Below are 20,076 nucleotides of genomic sequence, written 5' to 3'. Positions count from 1 at the left end.
TATCTGGGTGGGGTTGTCGGTCTAATGTATTCGAGGCAGCTGCGGCATCTGATGTTCAAGAGATAAAACTTCAGCCACTGGGTCAGTCTGCTCCATTTCGTGATCAGCCCCATTTTGCTCCACTGGGTGTTATTTTAGTATAGCTGGTAAAATTTAGTGAGGTAAAATGGGTAGTATAAGTGTGTATAAGCTTTTGCTGCCCATTCGGTTAATCAGGTCAACTGAGAAATCAGTTTTGTGTATTAATTTATTATATATTTTTTAATATTATCATGTTTTCCTAATCTTCCTTTTTATCCAAATTTTCCGCATTTAGAAATGCAATTTCATTACACTTAGGTTGATTTGCGTACTTGATTTGCATAGGAAAGGTACTACAATAATAATCCCAAAATTATTTTGTATGATTGTCTTAATATTATTGCTATTCATTGTAATGTTGTTTAATGTTAAATTTCTTGTTTCAATTATTAAAAATAATGAATACAGATAGTCATTATTGAATTATATTTAAAATTTTACAATTTGTTTCTTTATGATTTATAATTTTTAATTACAGATTGTTCAAGGATGTCCCCTGGGTGGCGACCACTGATTGTTCAAGGATGTCCCCTGGGTGGCGACCACTGATTGTTCAAGGATGTCCCCTGGGTGGCGACCACTGCGAACTGTTTGTCAGCCCACAACAGGTCCTACATGGGGATGACTGCACACTGGCTGGACCCCAAGACCCGCACCAGACAGCACGCGGTCCTGGCCTGCTCTCGGCTCAAAGGGCACCACAACTTTGATGTTCTCCCCGAGGCCATGGTGGACACCCACTACAAGTTCCACCTGCAGGAAAATGTGACCAGGACCACGACAGACAATGGCAGCAACTTTGTGAAGGCATTTGTTCAGTTTGGCAGAGAACCTGAACTCTTGCCAGACATTCCTGAGCCTGCTGCCGATTTGGACATGGAAGACATTGAGGGGGATCCCGAGGCTGGCACCATGGATAAGGTGGAGTACATCTCTGTTGAGGCTGCCCTTGAGGAGTCCAGTAGCCTGGGCCACAACCTTCCAGTCCACATGAGGTGTGCAGCTCACACCTTCTACTTGGTAGCCAGCGTGGATGCTGACAAGGTGCTTGCCTGTGCTCAATTTAAGTCTGCCTACAGGAAGGCCATGTCTAAGGCACAGGCGCTGTGGAACCAACAGTGTCGCAGCACCGTGTCAGCAGACACCATTCTGGATGAGTTGAAGAGGAGGTTGGTAGTCCCCAGTAGTACCAGATGGAACTCCACCTATGACTCGGTTGTTGTCCTCAATGACCTGCTGCATCATAAAAGGGGTGCTGTCCACCAGGTGATAACACAGCTGAAGCTACAGAGCTTCACTGATTCCAAGGTCAGCTTCCTGAAAGAGTATGCCCAGGTAATATCCAATGTTGCCAGGGCCTTGGACAAAATTTAGGGAGAGGATCAAGCCTATCTTGGGAGCCTTCTGCCAACTGTTGCAGCTACCATTATGAAGCTGAAGGAGGCCAAGTCCACAGGCCTCCTATACTGCAGTCCTTTGGTAGATGCAATACTGGCAGGCATCACAAAAATGTTTGGGCCCCTCCTTAGAAGACCAGGAGTGCCAGCTGGCAGCTGCCTTCCACCCCAAGTTTCCTCTGTTCTGGCTGGAGAAACACGACCATAGCCAGGTCAGCAGGGTCAAGAAGGCCATGGAGACCGCCATGAAGACAGCCCTGAGGGAGACCGTGGTGGAGGGCAGCAGCAGCACCGGTAATGAAGAGGAAGGGGCAGATGACTTTTTCAGCAGCATTCACTCAGCCTCAGGAGTGCACGAGCCATAGGTCACTGAAGTCCAAGGCACAGAACTTGGTAAAGATCTGGCTGGAGACCAGCTGGAAGGACGTCCTGACTGATGCTGCCTTCTTGGTTGAGCAGGTGCTGGTGGACCTGTTCATCAAGTACAACACAGCCATCCCATCCAGTGCTGCAGTTGAGCACCTGTTTTCAATAGGCAAGGACATTTTGAGGGCCAAGAGAGCCACCCTCTCAGATGCCAATTTTGAGAGGTTGGTGTTCATGAAGGGCAACAAGAGTCACCTCGAGGAGATGGAGAAGCAGCAATAAATGTGTAATAGATGTGTATCGCATTTCTTACCATTTATTATTCTTTTGATTCTTTGTTAACCCCCAAAATGTGAATCAGCTGCAAATTGACTTATCTGCAAACCGTTAATTGGAAAACATGATTACTGAATTATCTCCCTAAATGTGAACGCGGGTCTTGCAAAACGTGAATATCATTCATAATATTTTTTTTTTTAGTTTAAGCAGTTTATGGATTTCAGTTTACGCATTAACAACATACGAACTTGTAGCTTTAAACCAGGGTGTGATACTTCAGTCGATCTAAGTAATGATCCTTAAATTGCTATACTTCCCAACTTTCATACACAACGCACAGTCTTCTATGTCCCATACATGTACCAATACACACAGACCTATACATATATACATGAACTTCAATCTATATCTACATATACTGATATTTAACCCTCCAGACATCTCAACCAATCCTAAACAAAATCAGTTCTGTGTTGTCTAATATATTTTAACCATCCTTCCCAGATACTGTTAAATTTTTCAACTTCCAATCTTAGTGACACCGTTAATTTCTCCATATTATAAATGCTTAACATTACATCAAACTATTCTTCCACTTTAGGCAGCAGATCACTTCGCCATCTTCTGGTTATTACTTTTTACTAGCCAATAGCACAACTCTTATAAATTTATAATCGTCCCCTCTTTTTAAATTCAAAGTTTCAACTTTCCCAAGATACATCATTTCAAATTGAATTGGTAATTTAATTTTCATCACCTCATCAATTACTTTTATAATTTCTGTCCAATACTGAAATATTAAAGGGCATCCCCAGAAGACATGAAAATGATCTGCGTTAGTAGCACCACAGGATTGCCAGCACTTGGTATCTCCATACTTTCTCTGAGCTGGAGTAGCGAAAAAACGAATTACATTCTTCCATCCATATTCCCTCCAGAACAATGAGTTAGTGGATTTCCATTGGTAGGTATTCAAGTCTCCCCAATCCTCTCTTGATACCTCAATATTTGCTTCCCTCTCCCATTTCACTTTTACATAATCAGTATTATCTGCCTTTAAGTCCTCCAAGCTCTTGTACAGCCTTGAGATGGCTTTTTGTTTTATCTGTGATTTATAAGCTTCTATTATAATATTTATGATATCTGGTACCTCCAAATTAACCTTCTTACTTTCTTGGTCTAAATAATGTTGTAGCTGTAAATATCGATGGAAGTCTTGATTCTGGAGACCAAATACTTCCTTTAATTTCTGAAAACTCATCACTGTTTGTTTTTGTATAACCTCCCAATGCATCTTTGGACCATTTTCCCACAATTTAAACCTACAATCTAATTTATTGGGTATAAAATCTAGATCATATGCGATCCATCTCAAAAATCTACAATGACCCGTTAAATTATATTTCTTCACAATTTTATTCCAAATTTTAATTGGCACTTCCAACCATGGATTAATCTTCCCTTTGCATTGACCCATTACATTTGCATCAAATAAAATAGCTTGTAATGGCAGCCCCTCTATTAGTCTTTCCTCAATGTCTTTCCATTGTGCCATGTATTCTGGATCAGACAAATTAAGAAGTACCCTCAGTTGTGCAGCTTGAAAATAGCTTTTTAAACATGGTAATGCTAGACCAACACTCCCTTTTGGCAATTGCATTGTTCTGTATTTTATTCTTGGCTTTGCACCCTGCCATATGTACCTAGATATAAGTTTATCCCATTCTTTGAATTCTTTTTGTGTCACCTCGATTGGCAGATTTTGAAAAAGGTATACAGTAGTGTTCAGAATAATAGTAGTGCTATGTGACTAAAAAGATTAATCCAGGTTTTGAGTATATTTCTTACTGTTACATGGGAAACAAGGTACCAGTAGATTAAATAGATTCTCACAAATCCAACAAGACCAAACATTCATGATATGCACACTCTTAAGGCTATGAAATTGGGCTATTAGTAAAAAAAAAAAAAAAAAAAAAAAAAAGGAGAAAAGGGGGTGTTCACAATAATTGTAGCATCTGCTGTTGACGCTACAAACTCAAAACTATTATGTTCAAACTGCTTTTTTAGCAATCCTGTGAATCACTAAACTAGTATTTAGTTGTATAACCACAGTTTTGCAAGATTTCTTCACATATGCGAGGCATTAATTTTGTTGGTTTGGAACCAAGATTTTGCTTATTTACTAGTGTGCTTGGGGTCATTGTCTTGTTGAAACACCCATTTCAAGGGCATGTCCTCTTCAGCATAAGGCAACATGACCTCTTCAAGTTTTCTGACATATCCAAACTGATCCATGATAGCTGGTATGCAATATATAGACCCAACACCACAGTAGGAGAAACATGCCCATATCATGATGCTTGCAACACCATGCTTCACTGTCTTCACTGTGAACTGTGGCTTGAATTCAGAGTTTGGGGGTCGTCTCACAAACTGTCTGCGGCCCTTGGACCCAAAAAGAACAATTTTACTCTCATCAGTCCACAAAATATTCCTCCATTTCTCTTTAGGCCAGCTGATGTGTTCTTTGGCAAATTGTAACCTCTTCTGCACACGTCTTATATTTAACAGAGGGACTTTGCGGGAGATTCTTGCAAATAAATTAGCTTCACACAGGCGTCTTCTAACTGTCACAGCACTTACAGGTAACTCCAGACTGTCTTTGATCATCCTGGAGCTGATCAATGGGTGAGCCTTTGCCATTCTGGTTATTCTTCTATCCATTTTGGTGGTTGTTTTCCGTTTTCTTCCATGTGTCTCTGTTTTTTTTGTCCATTTTAAAGCATTGGAGATCATTGTAGATGAACAGCCTATAATTTTTTGCACCTGCATATAAATTTTCCCCTCTCCAATCAACGTTTTAATCAAACTATGCTGTTCTTCTGAACAATGTCTTGAACGTCCCATTTTCCTCAGGCTTTCAGGTGCATATTCAACAGGTGCTGGCTTCATCCTTAAATAGGGGACACCTGATTCACACCTGTTTGTTCCACAAAACTGACAAACTCACTCACTGAATGCCACACTACTATTATTGTAAACACCCCCTTTTCTACTTTTTTTACTAATAGCCAAATTTCATAGCCTTAAGAGTGTGCATATCATGAATGCTTGGTCTTGTTGGATTTGTGAGAATCTACTGAATCTACTGGTACTTTGTTTCCCATGTAACAATAAGAAATATACTCAAAACCTGGATTAATCTTTTTAGTCACATAGCACTACTATTATTCTGAACACTACTGTAACAGTCAGGGTAAAATGTTCATCTTTATCACTTCCACTCTTGATGTTAAACTCAAATATGGTATCAAGTTACATTTTTCTAAGTCAATTTTTATATTTGATATAATTTTATCATAGTTTGAGTACTTTCTTTAGGTAAATGAATTCCTACATATTTCATAGATTTCATATCCCATCTGATGTTATAGCTCTGTCTTATATTTTGGTTTGGTTCATAATTATAGGTTAGAACTTGAGTTGTTTTAACATTAACTTTGTACCCTGACAGTGCACCAAAATTTTCAAAAGCAGATACTAATACAGGCAAAGATGAATTGGGATTTTCCAAATAGATCAGAACATCGTCCGCAAACAGTGCTATTTTCTGCTCTGTTCCTGCCATTGTAATGCCTTTGATACTATTATTTTGCTTAATCCACTGGCTTAACGGCTCCAGAAAGATGGCAAAGCATAAAGGGCTTACCGAACAGCCCTGACGGCAACCTCTAATTTGATAATATTAGACACTTCCATTGACCTTAATCCTTGCGATGGGATTTGTGTATAACATCTGGATGGTCCTAATACAATTTTCATGAAAGTTAAACCTCTTCATTACTCTAAATAGGAATTCCCACCTTACAGAGTCGAATGCCTTTTCTGCGTCCATTCCCATTATTAATGCTTGTACCTTGTTTTCACTGATATGGTGCATAATATGCAGTGTTCTGCGAATACTGTCATGAGTTTGTCTACACTTTATAAATCCCGTTTGGTCTAAACTTATAATATCTGGTAGAATTTTTTCAATACGCCTTACTAGAACAGCTGTGAATAGTCTATAGTCGATATTAACTACACTTATCGGTCTACAGCTTGAAAAATCTGTCGCATCCTTGCCTTCTTTTGCAATTACGGTAATGATTTCTTCCCTCCAAGAATCAGGAATAGCGCCTCCTTTTATTATCCAATTAAAAGACCTATGAAATAAAGGGGTCAAAGTTTTTCTAAAAGTTTTATACCATTCTGACATATATCCGTCAGCCCCTGGGCTTTTATTGTTTTTGAGTTTAGAAATTGCTGCATTTATTTCTTGCATTGTTATTTCTGATATCAATGAGTTATTTTGTTCTTCTGTTTTTTTGTGGTAGATCTAAGCCATTTAAGAAAACATCAATTTGGGATTCATTGTTATTATGTGCCTGGGAATACAGTCTATCATAATAAGATTCAAAACATTTATGAATTTGATCTGTCTTGTACACCACAGAATCAGTTTGTGGGGCTTGTATTTTATAAATGCTTCTCAATGTTTGCTGCTTTTTAAGCCTATATGCCAGTAATTTTGCAGATTTACTCCCAGCCTAATACCTCTGTTTTGTGCATATCATTTTTTCCTGGATTTCTTGCATCAAAATGTCATTGATTTCAGCCAATGTCTTCCTATCAATTGGCTTTTTATGTTCTTTCTCCAGTCTTTTGAATTCAGTTTGTAAAATTTTAAGTCTTTCCTGTTTAATTTTTTCCTATATGCAGACCTAGCTATCAATTTGCCTCTCATAACCGCTTTGCATGCATCCCACAATACTGACAGAGATACTTCTCCATTATTATTTTGTTCAACATATTCACCAATCTCTTTTTCAATTTCATCTTTCATTTGACCGATAAGCAGGCTTGAGTTCAGTCTAAAAATTGTTTTTTTCACTTCTCTTTCCATGGTATCTTTATATATACTGGACAGTGATCAGGCAAATCCCTCACTCCAAAAGCACAGCTTTCTATTTTATACCGATCCCTGGCATATATTAAAAAATAATCAATCCTAGAGTACATAGACTGTGGAACTGAGAAATAGGTATAATCTCTGATAGAGGGGTTAAGTTCCCTCCAAATATCCAAAATTCTCAGTTGTGATATCATTTTTCTGATATGTTTGCAGATACTATTTTTCTTCTCTGCTTTCCCTGATGAGTCCAGTTGTGGGTTAAGCCTCTGGTTGAGATCACCTCTTCCAATCAACACCCCCTCTCCTTCTGTTGTTACCAACTCAAAAATCAGGTTAAAGAAATCCCAATCTGGCGCATAGACATTTAAAAGAGACACCAATTCACCCTCCAATCTGCCAATCACTAAAATATACCGGCCCTCTTTGTCTTTAATCACCTTAGCCATGTCAAAACTAATTTTGTTTAAAATTAATATACAACCCCTGGCAATAATTATGGAATCACCGGCCTTGGAGGATGTTCATTCAGTTGTTTAATTTTGTAGAAAAAAAAAGCAGATCACAGACATGACACGAAACTAAAGTCATTTCAAATGGCAATTTTCTGGCTTTAAGAAACAATATAAGAAATCAGGAAAAATAATTGTGGCAGTCAGTAACGGTTACTTTTTTAGACCAAGCAGAGGGAAAAAAATATGGAATCACTCAATTCTGAGGAAAAAATTATGGAATCACCCTGTAAATTTTCATCCCCAAAACTAACACCTGCATCAAATCAGATCTGCTCGTTAGTCTGCATCTAAAAAGGAGTGATCGCACCTTGGAAAGCTGTTGTACCAAGTGGACTGACATGAATCATGGCTCCAACACGAGAGATGTCAACTGAAACAAAGGAGAGGATTATCAAACTCTTAAAAGAGGATAAAGCATCACGCAATGTTGCAAAAGATGTTGGTTGTTCACAGTCAGCTGTGTCTAAACTTTGGACCAAATACAAACAACATGGGAAGGTTGTTAAAGGCAAACATACTGGTAGACCAAGGAAGACATCAAAGCGTCAAGACAGAAAGCTTAAAGCAATATGTCTCAAACATCAAAAATGCACAACAAAACAAATGAGGAACGAATGGGAGGAAACTGGAGTCAACGTCTGTGACCGAACTGTAAGAAACCGCCTAAAGGAAATGGGATTTACATACAGAAAAGCTAAACAAAAGCCATCATTAACACCTAAACAGAAAAAAACAAGTTACAATGGGCTAAGGAAAAGCAATCTTGGACTGTGGATGACTGGATGAAAGTCATATTCAGTGATGAATCTCGAATCTGCATTGGGCAAGGTGATGATGCTGGAACTTTTGTTTGGTGCCGTTCCAATGAGATTTATAAAGATGGTAAAGGCACTGGGGAGATGGCTGTCATTACATCATCAATAAATGCACAAGTTTATGTTGATATTTTAGACACTTTTCTTATCCCATCAATTGAAAGGATGTTTGGGGATGATGAAATAATTTTCAAGATGATAATGCATCTTGCCATAGAGCAAAAACTGTGAAAACATTCCTTGCAAAAAGACACATAGGGTCAATGTCATGGCCTGCAAATAGTCCGGATCTTAATCCAACTGAAAATCTTTGGTGGAAGTTGAAGAAAATGGTCCATGACAAGGCTCCAACCTGCAAAGCTGATCTGGCAACAGCAATCAGAGAAAGTTGGAGCCAGATTGATGAAGAGTACTGTTTGTCACTCATTAAGTCCATGCCTCAGAGACTGCAAGCTGTTATAAAAGCCAGAGGTGGTGCAACAAAATACTAGTGATGTGTTGGAGCGTTCTTTTGTTTTTCATGATTCCATAATTTTTTCCTCAGAATTGAGTGATTCCATATTTTTTTCCCTCTGCTTGGTCTAAGAAGTAACCATTACTGACTGCCATAATTATTTTTTCCTGATTTCTTATAGTGTTTCTTAAAGCCAGAAAGTTGCCATTTGAAATGACTTTAGTTTTGTGTCATGTCTATGATCTGCTTTTTTTCTACAAAATTAAACAACTGAATAAACATCCTCCGAGGCCGGTGATTCCATAATTTTTGCCAGGGGTTGTAGACACCCCTCTTCTATGGCCTGATTTATAAGATGATGAAAACTCCTGATTGTACCCATTCCTCTTTAGCTTTTCATGTTCTTTGTCTGTCAAATGGGTCTCCTGCAAGAAAAGTACTCCCACTCCCTCTTTTTTCATTTTATTTATTACTTTGCTCCTTTTGATTGGGCTACGTAACCCATTAACTTTATAAAAGGCTACTTTCAATAGATTACTTTGTGATGTCATTTACCTTAGAATATTGTGTATTATCTGTATTTCCACCCCATATGCTACAACAAACAAACATACTTTGTGAACCATCAGTAGAACCAAAAACAAAAAGAACACAGATGACTTCCAAACCTGAGGTTATATAGTCTTTAACCCTTTCTGAGCTAAAAACCAGCTTTGAGGGATAGATAGCCCCTGGCTAGTAGGGGGCCCTTTGTGACCTTTTTCAGCCCTGTCCTTCAGTCTCATCTTAAAGAAATCAAATCCCCGAGTAGTCTCAAAGAAGTCAAAATTTGACATTGTCTGCACTCGTCTGCTGGTTACCTGAGATAGTTTAGGCTTATTCTTGGAGTACCTCTGTGGTTCTTCTAAAAGCCTGTAGCTTCTCCTTGTATCCCCGTACGGAGGACTGAGTCTGGTCCTGGCTGCCTGCTCTCTGCACTGAGTGCCACATTCGTCGCTGAATCTTCTCCATTGGGTCTTCTGCTGGTTTGACAACATGTACCGAAAAACCAAACCTGTATCCACCATGTCTTTGGTCGCCTCTGTTGCGGAGTTGTACAAGTGAGTTTCTCCCTCATAGGAAACATGAAACTTTGCCGGAAAGGACATCTGGAACCTGATTTTATTCTCTCTTAAAACTCTCTTTGCCTCTGCATATTCCTTTCTTTTCTTCATCACTTCAGGTGCGTAATCGTGATCAACATACACTCTTTGTCCTTCTAAGAGAAAACCTTTCTTCTCCCAAGCCTTTTTGATGATGTCCTCTTTGCACTTATGGCTTGAAAATTTCACTACTATCGATCTTGGTGGTGCGTCGTTGGGTGGGCGGGGTCCCAGCGATCTGTGGGCTCTCTCCACGCTGAGCTGATATGTGAGCAGCAGGTCAAGCTTTTCTCTCAATAGCTGCTCCACAAAAGCACTCATTAACTCTGCTCCATTTTCAGCCCCTTCTTTGACTCCATGCAAGCACACATTATCCCGCCGTGCCCTCCCTTCTTGATCGATTTGTCTCTCCTCCAGCGTTCTGTGAAGTTTGATAAGCTAACATGTTACTTCCTCAATGCTTAATACACGCTCCTCCGTGTCCCCAATTCTTTTTTCCGCTTCGTCAATTCTGCCATTCGTCAGTTTAAGGTCTTCCCTGACGCCGGTAAGACACTCTGTTGTCTCACATCTGAACTCTCTTATCTCCCGCAAAATCGCGTCCAACTCTGACATTTTCTCCGGTACTTGCTCTGTTTCAGGCGGTAGCTCCCCGTTAGCATTAGTTCCGACATTAGCTTAATTTGCTCATGGTCTTCGTCTCTGCGTAGTTTGGTGTTCCCAGCCTTTTTAGACTTCGATTTACTTCTTGACATATTACAAGCCCCTGATAACATCTTCAAGTAATCTGCATTTATCTTAGGTTTTGGGTATATGGGGCATTTTCTCAGCTTTTATCGGGGAGCTGCTATCCTACGATGTCGCCATGTTCGACCCTGACCCGGAAGTCGGCCACTTGACTTTTCAATCGGTGGTCAGGTAGGGGTCAATTTGCCTGATCATAAAGATTCCAAAAAGGTATATTTTAGACTATCTGTGACTGAATTCTATGGAGTTACAGGATAAAAACAGCAAGAATGGTGACAAAGGTCAGTGTCATTTTGTACAGGGGTCAAAAGTTAAAGTTGCTCCAATTTTGGTAAAACGTGATGCAAATTATTGGCGGAGCTAATAGGATTAATAAATGGAATAGTGTTGACAGTGTTGAATGCTTGGTCTCCAAAGTAAAGGTCAAACAAGGTCTACGTCTATTGGATTCTATGACATGCGACATATGTTACCCTGTAACGCAGGCGTGGGCATCGAGGGCCGAGACACTGCAGGTTTTCCATGTAACCAATCACCTCAGCAGGTGGGTTGCTGATGAGCTTCTGCTCTGAACATAAACACCTGGTTGTCAATGAAATCACCTGCTGAGACACCTGATCATTAATGAAATCACCTGCTGAGGCGATTGGTTGCACGGAAAACCTGCAGTGTCTCGGCCCTTTATGGCACATGATTGCCCACCCCTGCCGTAACGTGATAAGTAAGGATGATACATGGTCCAAACTATTCCTTTTTAAAACTGTGTTAACTCAACTAGTAATTTGCATCACTTTTTACCAAAATTGGAGCAACTTTAACTTTTGACCCCTGTACAAAATGAAACTGACCTTTGTCACCATTCTTGCTGTTTTTATCCCGTAACTCCATAGAATTCCGTCACAGATAGTCCAAACTATACCTTTTTGGAATCTTTATGATCAAGCAAATAATGTGGAATATTTTTTGATACGATTGGAGCATCTTTTAATTTTGACCTCTGTGTAATTCTTCAATTGACCCCTACCCCTACCTAACCACTGACTGAAAATTCAAGCGGCCAATCGTTTTTTTTCAAAAGAGGATTGTCTGAGGGGTATTTCTGCCAAATTTAATGCTTTTATCACCATTTGCAGGATTCCCCTCTAAATATTCTCTTATCCACTGCACTATAAGTGAGAGCAGCCAGTGAGTGTGCAGCAGTTTGTGATCGCTCCTTTATCTCAGGTTCCCACCCTCACCTCCCAAAAACTGTCTCAAAGTTCTTCAACTTACTCCAGCAAAACACACTGAGACAAAAAAATAAATAACCCAAAAGTAAGTGGGGATTTTGTTTCTGCCAACAACAGCTGTACATTCAGAGGTGACTCAAACCAAATTAAATTTGGTGATGCTGATTGGCCAAATATTCATTATTTTTCCTTAGCAACAATACACAATTGGTCATTTCGCTGCATTTCAAGGGGCTCTTTGAGTGAGCGTCCAAGAATAGAAATGATACATTCTGTCGGTGGAAATGCACTGTTGAATCAGAGTCAGTTGGTGGAAATGTTGTTTTAATAATTCAGATTACGTCGGCACATACTATTAACTAAATCTAACTGACATTGATAATACTTTTTAAATATAAATAAATATATACGAGGTCTGTCCGTAAAGTAACGGTCCTTTTCATTTTTTTCAAAAACTATATGGATTTCATTCATATGTTTTTACGTCAGACATGCTTATATAATGTCTATGCGCAGTGGGCCCTCAGAGGGCGTGTCGTAATCTCAGGGGGGCGTTTCATGTCCTCGTGGCGCAACAGCAGGAAAGTAAACAGAGCATTCGGTCAAGATGGCCTCAGTGAGGGCTCTCAGAGTGGGACTTCTGGTGTCGTTTTCGGTTTTTCTCACCGTCGTGATGGGTTTTGGGTTACCTGCGTTAATAAACGCAGCCACGAGGACTTTAGGTTTTCCCGAGTCGAGTGTGACGGAGTGTGTAGTTGTGCTGTATTTAGTTTTTGTTTTGTGTGTGGCGCTGCCTCGCTTTCCGAGAGGCGAGGTCGAGGTGAAAGGTAAAGCTGTGTTTGTCACAGGCTGTGATAGTGGTTTTGGTCATGCACTCGCCAAACGTCTGCACAAACTTGGCTTCACTGTGTTTGCTGGGTGTCTTTTTAAGCATGTCTTTTTCCTGATTCTCTCCCTCAGCCCCAACCAGTCCCAGCAGAAGACTGCCCCTCCCTGAGCCTGGTTCTGCTGGAGGTTTCTTCCTGTTAAAAGGGAGTTTTTCCTTCCTACTGTCGCCGAGTGCTTGCTCACAGGGGGTCGTTTTGACCGTTGGGGTTTTTCCGTAATTATTGTATGGCCTTGCCTTACAATATAAAGCGCCTTGGGGCAACTGTTTGTTGTGATTTGGCGCTATATAAATAAAATTGATTTGATTTGAACAGTGGAATATCCGGATAAAATGCTGAAACCGACTTCTTCTGAAACTTCTCTGTTCTCTCACGACGTCCTGGATCAATAGAGCCTGAAATGTGGAGGTTTTAAGCTTGAAACAGGCTGACGACGCTGCCTGAGAGCGCTGAGCGACGTCTCGCACCGTGAAAAGTCCTTAAAGCGACAGAATCACCTCAAAATCTCTCATCAGCTGTTAAAATTTTCACTGAAAACCAGCTTAATTTTTCGAACCGTGTCCACTTCGATGTGTCTCACAGGTTTAGAAAAAATTTTGATCAAACAAAGCGCCAGTCTCTCAGCAACTTCTCAGACAAAGGAATTCCGACGAGGGGCTGGACGACTCCTCCCACAAGGAATGCTCACAGGCGAATGACGTCACCGACAGGCATGGAAAAACTCACGCATGCACACGAGGGTGCAAGCATGTCTGACGTAAAAACATATGAATGAAATCCATATAGTTTTTGAAAAAAATAAAAAGGACCGTTACTTTACGGACAGCCCTCGTATATATATATATATATATATATATATATATATATATATATATATATATATATATATATATATATAATTTTTCCCCTCCACATCTGGGAGGGGAGTGCCCAAGCGCCCCCTATGGGCCAGCCACCACTGCTTGAAAGAAGCAATACCATAGCGATTTATTGGAAAAAATAAAACCAACATTAAAGGCACTTGGAAGCTTTTAAATGAAATCATTAAAAAGAAAAAAAGTTGTTCAAGATTATCCAGCGTAATTTTTACACAAATTCTGACAATCGTAAAAGAAAATAATTGCAGATCATTTTAATGACTATTTTGTTAATGTGGGTAAAAACTTATCAAATTCAATTGTATCCTCGAAAACGTGTTCTTTGGACAACAGTAAAACAATTAACACAATTCTGGGTTCAGTATATATTAAAGAAACAGATGAAAATGAAGTTATTGACAGCTCATAGACTAAAAGGAAAAACAAAACAACTGACAGTTACAACTTTGATATGTTTTTGATAAAGAATATTATTGATTGTATTGTTAAATCTTTAACTTATATTTGTAATTTGTCACTAATGACTGGGAAATTTTCTTCCAAAATGAAAATAGAGAAAAGCTGTTTAAAGTAACAGGCCTGTCACACCTTGACGATTTCACCAATGTATGAAAAATATGCCGAATATGCTTGTGTACATCCTGGAGAATTTGTGTAACTTTAGAGTATCTTGAAGCACGCTGGTATATGGCATATTATAGTGAGGACGTAAAAAAATTTTGGGCATACACAATATTTTTGACGCATGCCAGTGTATGACTCATACATCCTGCATACGCATACCATAAGCTGTAGGTACATTATGCGATTGTTGACCCACATTTCTTGTAAGTTACTCATAAGTGGAAATACGTCCATTGATAATGTCCATTGATTGGCTCAATAACTGAAAGTTGCAGTCACGTGAACAGTTCAGACTGTTGCAAATAGTAAAATTATTTTGAGTAAATATAAACTCTTAATCTTACCTGTTCATTTCAGTTAGATTCATCATCGCAGTCTGACAAAAACTTATCTACATAAAGCATTTTGATTTTGGAAAATGACATCTGAAAATACTTTAGTTCCTTGTCATGGCTGAAGAAACATAACTTTTTAAAAGTGTGTGTTTTGTCTACGCCCGGTGCACTTCTCAGCCCGAACCAGAAAACGCTGGTGCTTTGTCCACAAGAAAACTTACTTATTTTAAAAGTTGAGAGTCACAGCTTCTCATTCATTCACAACAACGTTTACCACAGACATCAGTTGATTCTTCAGCATTCTGTGCGAGATGGAAATAAATCCCATAATCTACCAAGATCCCCAATTTTGTTGTAACCCCCCCTCCACTCCATACAATGACATTAAAGACATTTTTATTCTAAGACAAAAATAAAATAAAATTTTAACTAGAGAAATTCGTCACGAAATGCCCCGCACGCAGTACTATTTTCCATGTAAAGTGTAGTAATATGTACGTGTGGGGTAGGTATTTGGTTGAACCCTCATGTGTTTGAGGTAAACTGGGATACACAGTGGAAAAATTGGAGATTGACATATTTATTTACAGGATGTGGCGTTCGAACAAATGCAACTATTGGTAATTTTTTAAAAGTAGGTCAAGGTCACCGGCATTCAAACCCATGCAAAGTACTCCTCCAAAGCATGTACCCACCAAATATGAAGTTTCTGCAAGCAATTGGTGCCAAGCAATGTTGTGGCAAAGGATTTGAGATTTGTGACCATTGGTGACCTTCAAAAGTAGGTCAAGGTCCCCAGCCTTTGAACCCATGCGAAGTACTCCTCCAAGGCATGTACCCACCAAATATGAAGTTTCTGTGAGCAATAGGTGCCGAGCTACGTTGTGGCAAATGAATTACGGCCGGACAGACAGACGGGTGGACGGACAGACGGACAACCCGGAGCACAAAAATGTTAAATTACTTTGTTTGGACTCCGTGTGGAGGGGTGAAGCTGCGTGAAAGCGTATGCGGGTTCGATGACGTGCCTGTCAACATCTGTCAATGCTTGTCAACACCCAACACCTGTGAGATGAAAGGGTTTTGCTGGCGGTAGAATCGCAAACCAACCCAGACTTAACCGTTCAAACCCGTACTATACTGTGCCGTACTGACCCAGACTTCTCAGTGAAAATGAGGCGGTGAGCATACGCTGGCTAAATCGTCATGGTATGACAGGTGCATAACTTTGCCATGTTTTTCACAAGTTGGCATAAGCTGGCTAAATCATAATGGTGTGACACAGTCCTAAGATGTGTGTCCAACACAGTTGTTCAAGTATGCGGCCTCATCTTGGTTACTTTTGTAAAGAGCTGACATTCATATCTGACGGAGTTTGGGCACGTGTTCTCACTCACCTCTACTGTCATAGGGATGTTCTGCTTGCGGACATTGTGGTTATGCTGATCAGTGTTGAGCATTATGACAGCATAGGCCAAGGCAAAGCCAGCATCATTGGTCAAGAAAGGAGAGCCGTTCACCTTCTGCATATGCACACAACATATACAACAATAATACACAGACTGAGTCACACAGCCATGTGTCTGTGAACACAAAATCACTGTGGTGTTTTATAGTTCCATGAGTACTGATAACCTCTGAATCTCATCTTGCATATGCTGCTGATGTTGGAGTAAGTTCACAGTGTGGAAAATACATTTTGACAGTTACAAGAAAACCCCTGAACTCTTTCAAGGCCACTATTTGTGTGTATGGTCAGCTAATGAAAAGGACGTTACCAGGAACAGTTTCCAGGTTACATGGTTGTCTTGCTATTTTGAGTTTGTCCTTTCCTTCAGCTTATGTCATCTTGCAGCTATAATACGAGTTATCCATGTGTCAGCTTATGATAGATAAATTCACCACCTTTCCACAAGCAATAATTGTGCAGTGATTGACAAGCAGGTGGACTTTGCTCAGTACAACAGAAATTTCTTACATGCCAGTTGTCTGTGAAAGTTTCCAGGAGTCTCTGAATGATCGGAGCCTCACCAGGCAGCCTAAAGGCCTCCAGGTAGAGCCGCAGGGCCTCGTCGATTCGAAGCCCCTGAAAAGCAAACGTGCTGCAGCAGAGAGGTGAATCGTTACAACAAACCATAATTTTTTTTGTTTGTTTTACAAATATCCAAGAACATGAGCAGAAACACATTTCATTCTATAACATATTAATAAAATATTAAAAGATCACAAAAACTTTTAATTATGTAATGTTTATAGATAAACGTGAATAACCAATTTCTACCTTCAAAAATAAAGATATTTCTGAAACAAAAGATAAAATTAGCTGTCTTTTAGGTGCTCTCCTGAAATTTATGAAAAGAATTTCATTGTAATTACCCTATTTTCCAGAGTGTAAATCACACCTTTTTCTGTATTGCTGGCTCTTTAATTTGGGATTTTTGTGCATTGCCGGCATGTACTTTTTAATGGTGGCATTTATTGCAGAAGCAGGGGGTCTGCTTGAAGCTTGAAGCAATGAAGCAGCGCTGCACTCGCTGCTTTGCTGGTTCTCTGCTTTGCTGATTTTCAAAAGCAGCAGGTCGACAATTTCTTCATTAACCCCTCTCAAAGCCATTTAAAGGTGTTAATCGTGAGTCACCTTTGTGCTGATTAAAGTCACTAACTGGAACTCTTGTTTTGTTGCAGGCAAGAAAGGAGAATCGTCCTCTGTTCTGTTCCTCTGTTTTGTGACTAACAAAAGCTCTGTGTTTTTATTATATGTCCAGAGTTTAAGGATCCAGTGATCAATTTCATATTTATTTACCTTAAGACTCAATAAAATGTTGACATAGAAAACCTGTAAAGCCTACTTTTAGGTATTGATAAGGGAATCGACAAAAAACTGGATCAATAAGCGGAATTGATAATGGCATCGATATCGATGCCATTATCAATAACCATCCCTACTCATAAGCGTACATGGTACCAGAGCACCCTAGGCTGAAGGTCGATGACCGACCTTGTGATCCTATCATCTCATCTGAGGCCGCATGTTCTGGACACTCAGGTGAAGAGAGGGGCAGAGCTGTCAACTGATCATCATCTAGTGGTGAGTTGGAACAGAGGATGGGGGAGGACTTTAGACAGACCTTGTAAGCCCAAACGGATTAGTGCAGGAGAACTGGGAATGTCTGGAGGAGCCCAGTGTCCAACAGATCTTCAACTCGCACCTCTGGTGAAGCTTGTCTGGCATCTTTTCTGGTTTTTCTGGCAGATTTTCGGCCCATTGCACTCTCCTCTATTTTAGGTAAGTGCATGGAGAGAGTTTACGTAGACATATGACAACCTCTATATCGAACGGCCTTGACCACATACAGTTTGCATATAAAAACAAGAGGGGCACAGATGATGTGACTATAATCTTGATTAACACCATAACAAAGCATTTACAAGCTCCCACACACTTACAATTCTTTTTATTGATTTTACATCTGATTTTAAACACTATGCAAATACATATCTTTTTGCAGCGACTCATAGATCTAGGGGTTAACGGTGGCATTATTCATTGGATCAGAGATTTCCTCTCTGATGGTCCACAAAGAGTTCTTGTAAATGGTAGTGTTTCAGTTGAGACTGTATTGAACACAGGAGCACCACAGGGCACAATTCCTTCATCCTCTCTATTTTCTGTGTACACTAATGAGTTTAAAATTGATCATGTATTTTTTATGTATTTAAGTATGCAGATGATATCCCGCTGGTTGCTCTACTTGCAGGAGGGTAATACTGAAAGGAGAATTTGTATTTTAACCATGTACTGAGCTTTCAAAATTGGTGTTCAACCAGCTCCTTAGAAATAAATGTTCAAAAGACCAAGGAGTTGTGTCCTAAAAAATAGCAAGAATATGATGAAGCCAGTAATCATTTTTAAATACTTGGGTACATACATTGACAGCAGTCTTACTTTCCAAATTAATACAGATCACATTTTTAAAAAAATGTTTACAACACCTCTGCTTGCTACGCAAGCTCAATAATTCTGGAGTGAGTCAAACTATTTTAGAAACTATTTTAGAATCAGAGCTTGGTGGAAAGTACCTTATTTAATATCGTCATGTGGTATGGAAATCTGAACATCAGATGGAGAAACAAATGGCAGAAAGGAAAAATCTTTATTTAAAAAAAAGGTCCTTTGTCCCGGATGTTGTCAAAGCAATAAATAAAACTAGAACGTGGTAGCTGCTTACTTGGATTTCTGCTCCCTACCTTTGCCAAGGGTTTCCTTTGTGTGGTGTACTTTTATTGGTATGTTTTGAATGTGTGATGACTGGATAGCTACTTTACTTGAAATACAGTCATATTTTTTGCTATATTTTACATATATATTTCTACTATATTTTTGATATATTTTTACTCTGAAATGGTTTATCATGTCTTGTGTGTTTTTATTGTTTTGAGATATGCCAATGATGAAACCAAAGATTATTTTCTGTGGACAATAAAGTTTTCGTATCATATTGTATCTTATCCCTGTGGAGGTTGGGGGCATTGAACCAGAAAGGGTAATGTTCAAAGCTTCCATTGCTGAAGCTACAGCGAGGTTCTGTGGCCTGAAGGTCTTAGGTGCCTCAAGGGGTAGCAACCTTCGAACACTGAGGTGGACACTAGTGGTCAAGGAAGCGGTCTGACTGAAGAAGTTTCTTCAACATTGCATTGAGGTCTGGGACAGTGCTTAAGGAGTGGCAAAGTGGGGTGGTGGTTCCCATATTTAAAAAGGGGAACCAGAGAGGGTGTGCCAATTGCAGGGGCATCACACTACTCAGCCTTCTTGATAAAGTCTACTCCAGGGTGCTGAAAAGGAGGGTTGGGCTGATACTCGAACCTCGAATTGAAGAGGACCTGTGACCTCCAGCACTCACTGGGTTGGTTAACAGCCGAGAATGAAGTGGCTGGGATGAGGATCAGCACCTCTGAATCTGAGGCCATGGTTTTCAGCAATTAACCTTGCCTACTCCGGACAGGGTATGAGGTTTTGCCTCAAGTGAAGGAGTTCAAGTACAGTAGTGTTCAGAATAATAGTAGTGCTATGTGACTTAAAAAGATTAATCCAGGTTTTGAGTATATTTCTTATTGTTACATGGGAAACAAGGTACCAGTAGATTCAGTAGATTCTCACAAATCCAACAAGACCAAGCATTCATGATATGCACACTCTTAAGGCTATGAAATTGGGCTGTTAGTAAAAAAAAGTAGAAAAGGGGGTGTTCACAATAATAGTAGCATCTGCTGTTGACGCTACAAACTCAAAACTATTATGTTCAAACTGCTTTTTTAGCAATCCTGTGAATCACTAAACTAGTATTTAGTTGTATAACAACAGTTTTTCATGAT

At 39.7% G+C, this 20,076-nt stretch overlaps 1 protein-coding gene across 1 annotated transcript in view; it reads right to left on the bottom strand.

Moving 5' to 3' along the window:
* The window catches only part of gbf1 (golgi brefeldin A resistant guanine nucleotide exchange factor 1), a 580,908-nt gene that overhangs the window by 153,765 nt on the left and 407,067 nt on the right, over positions 1 to 20,076 (bottom strand). Inside the window, 2 exon segments of the mRNA XM_034185226.1 lie at positions 16,101 to 16,226; positions 16,682 to 16,805. Of these exon segments, the coding sequence (XP_034041117.1) occupies positions 16,101 to 16,226; positions 16,682 to 16,805 (250 nt within the window).

This window comes from Thalassophryne amazonica, chromosome 13, assembly GCF_902500255.1.
Source record: "Thalassophryne amazonica chromosome 13, fThaAma1.1, whole genome shotgun sequence".
Taxonomy (NCBI): Eukaryota; Metazoa; Chordata; class Actinopteri; order Batrachoidiformes; family Batrachoididae; genus Thalassophryne; species Thalassophryne amazonica.
Note: the sequence above shows the minus strand (reverse complement) of the source record. Positions and strands in the feature narration are given on the sequence as shown.